Below are 274 nucleotides of genomic sequence, written 5' to 3'. Positions count from 1 at the left end.
TTAACATCCAACCTAACCTAACCCTCGAACCTATCCCTCGAGCCTCTTACCTCCTTCTGAAGTCTGTGCTTCTCGGACTGGGCTGACCGCAGCTCCTCGAAGCCGACCGTCTTGCCGTCGCCGACCTTGGCCTTGAGGTCGTCGTATCGCTCCTTCTCCTTCGCCAGCTCCTTCTTGAGGGACTCGACCCTCTCCTCGTAGCGTCTGATGTCATCCTCGCCTGCTGTTTTTCCTGCAGAGGAGATGAGGGCGACGTGGTGGGTGGATGCGCGCG

General features: G+C 59.1%; 1 protein-coding gene across 1 annotated transcript in view; it reads right to left on the bottom strand.

Moving 5' to 3' along the window:
- The window catches only part of LOC119593530 (myosin-2 heavy chain, non muscle-like), a 15,436-nt gene that overhangs the window by 10,863 nt on the left and 4,299 nt on the right, over positions 1-274 (bottom strand). The window contains exon 3 of the mRNA XM_037942492.1: positions 51-232. Coding sequence (XP_037798420.1) covers positions 51-232 — 182 coding nt within the window. The remainder of the gene's footprint in view (positions 1-50; positions 233-274) is intronic.

This window comes from Penaeus monodon, chromosome 32 (genome assembly GCF_015228065.2).
Source record: "Penaeus monodon isolate SGIC_2016 chromosome 32, NSTDA_Pmon_1, whole genome shotgun sequence".
In the NCBI taxonomy this organism is placed as follows: Eukaryota; Metazoa; Arthropoda; class Malacostraca; order Decapoda; family Penaeidae; genus Penaeus; species Penaeus monodon.
The sequence above is the reverse complement of the archived record's forward strand: the minus strand, read 5'-3'. Positions and strand labels throughout refer to the sequence as shown.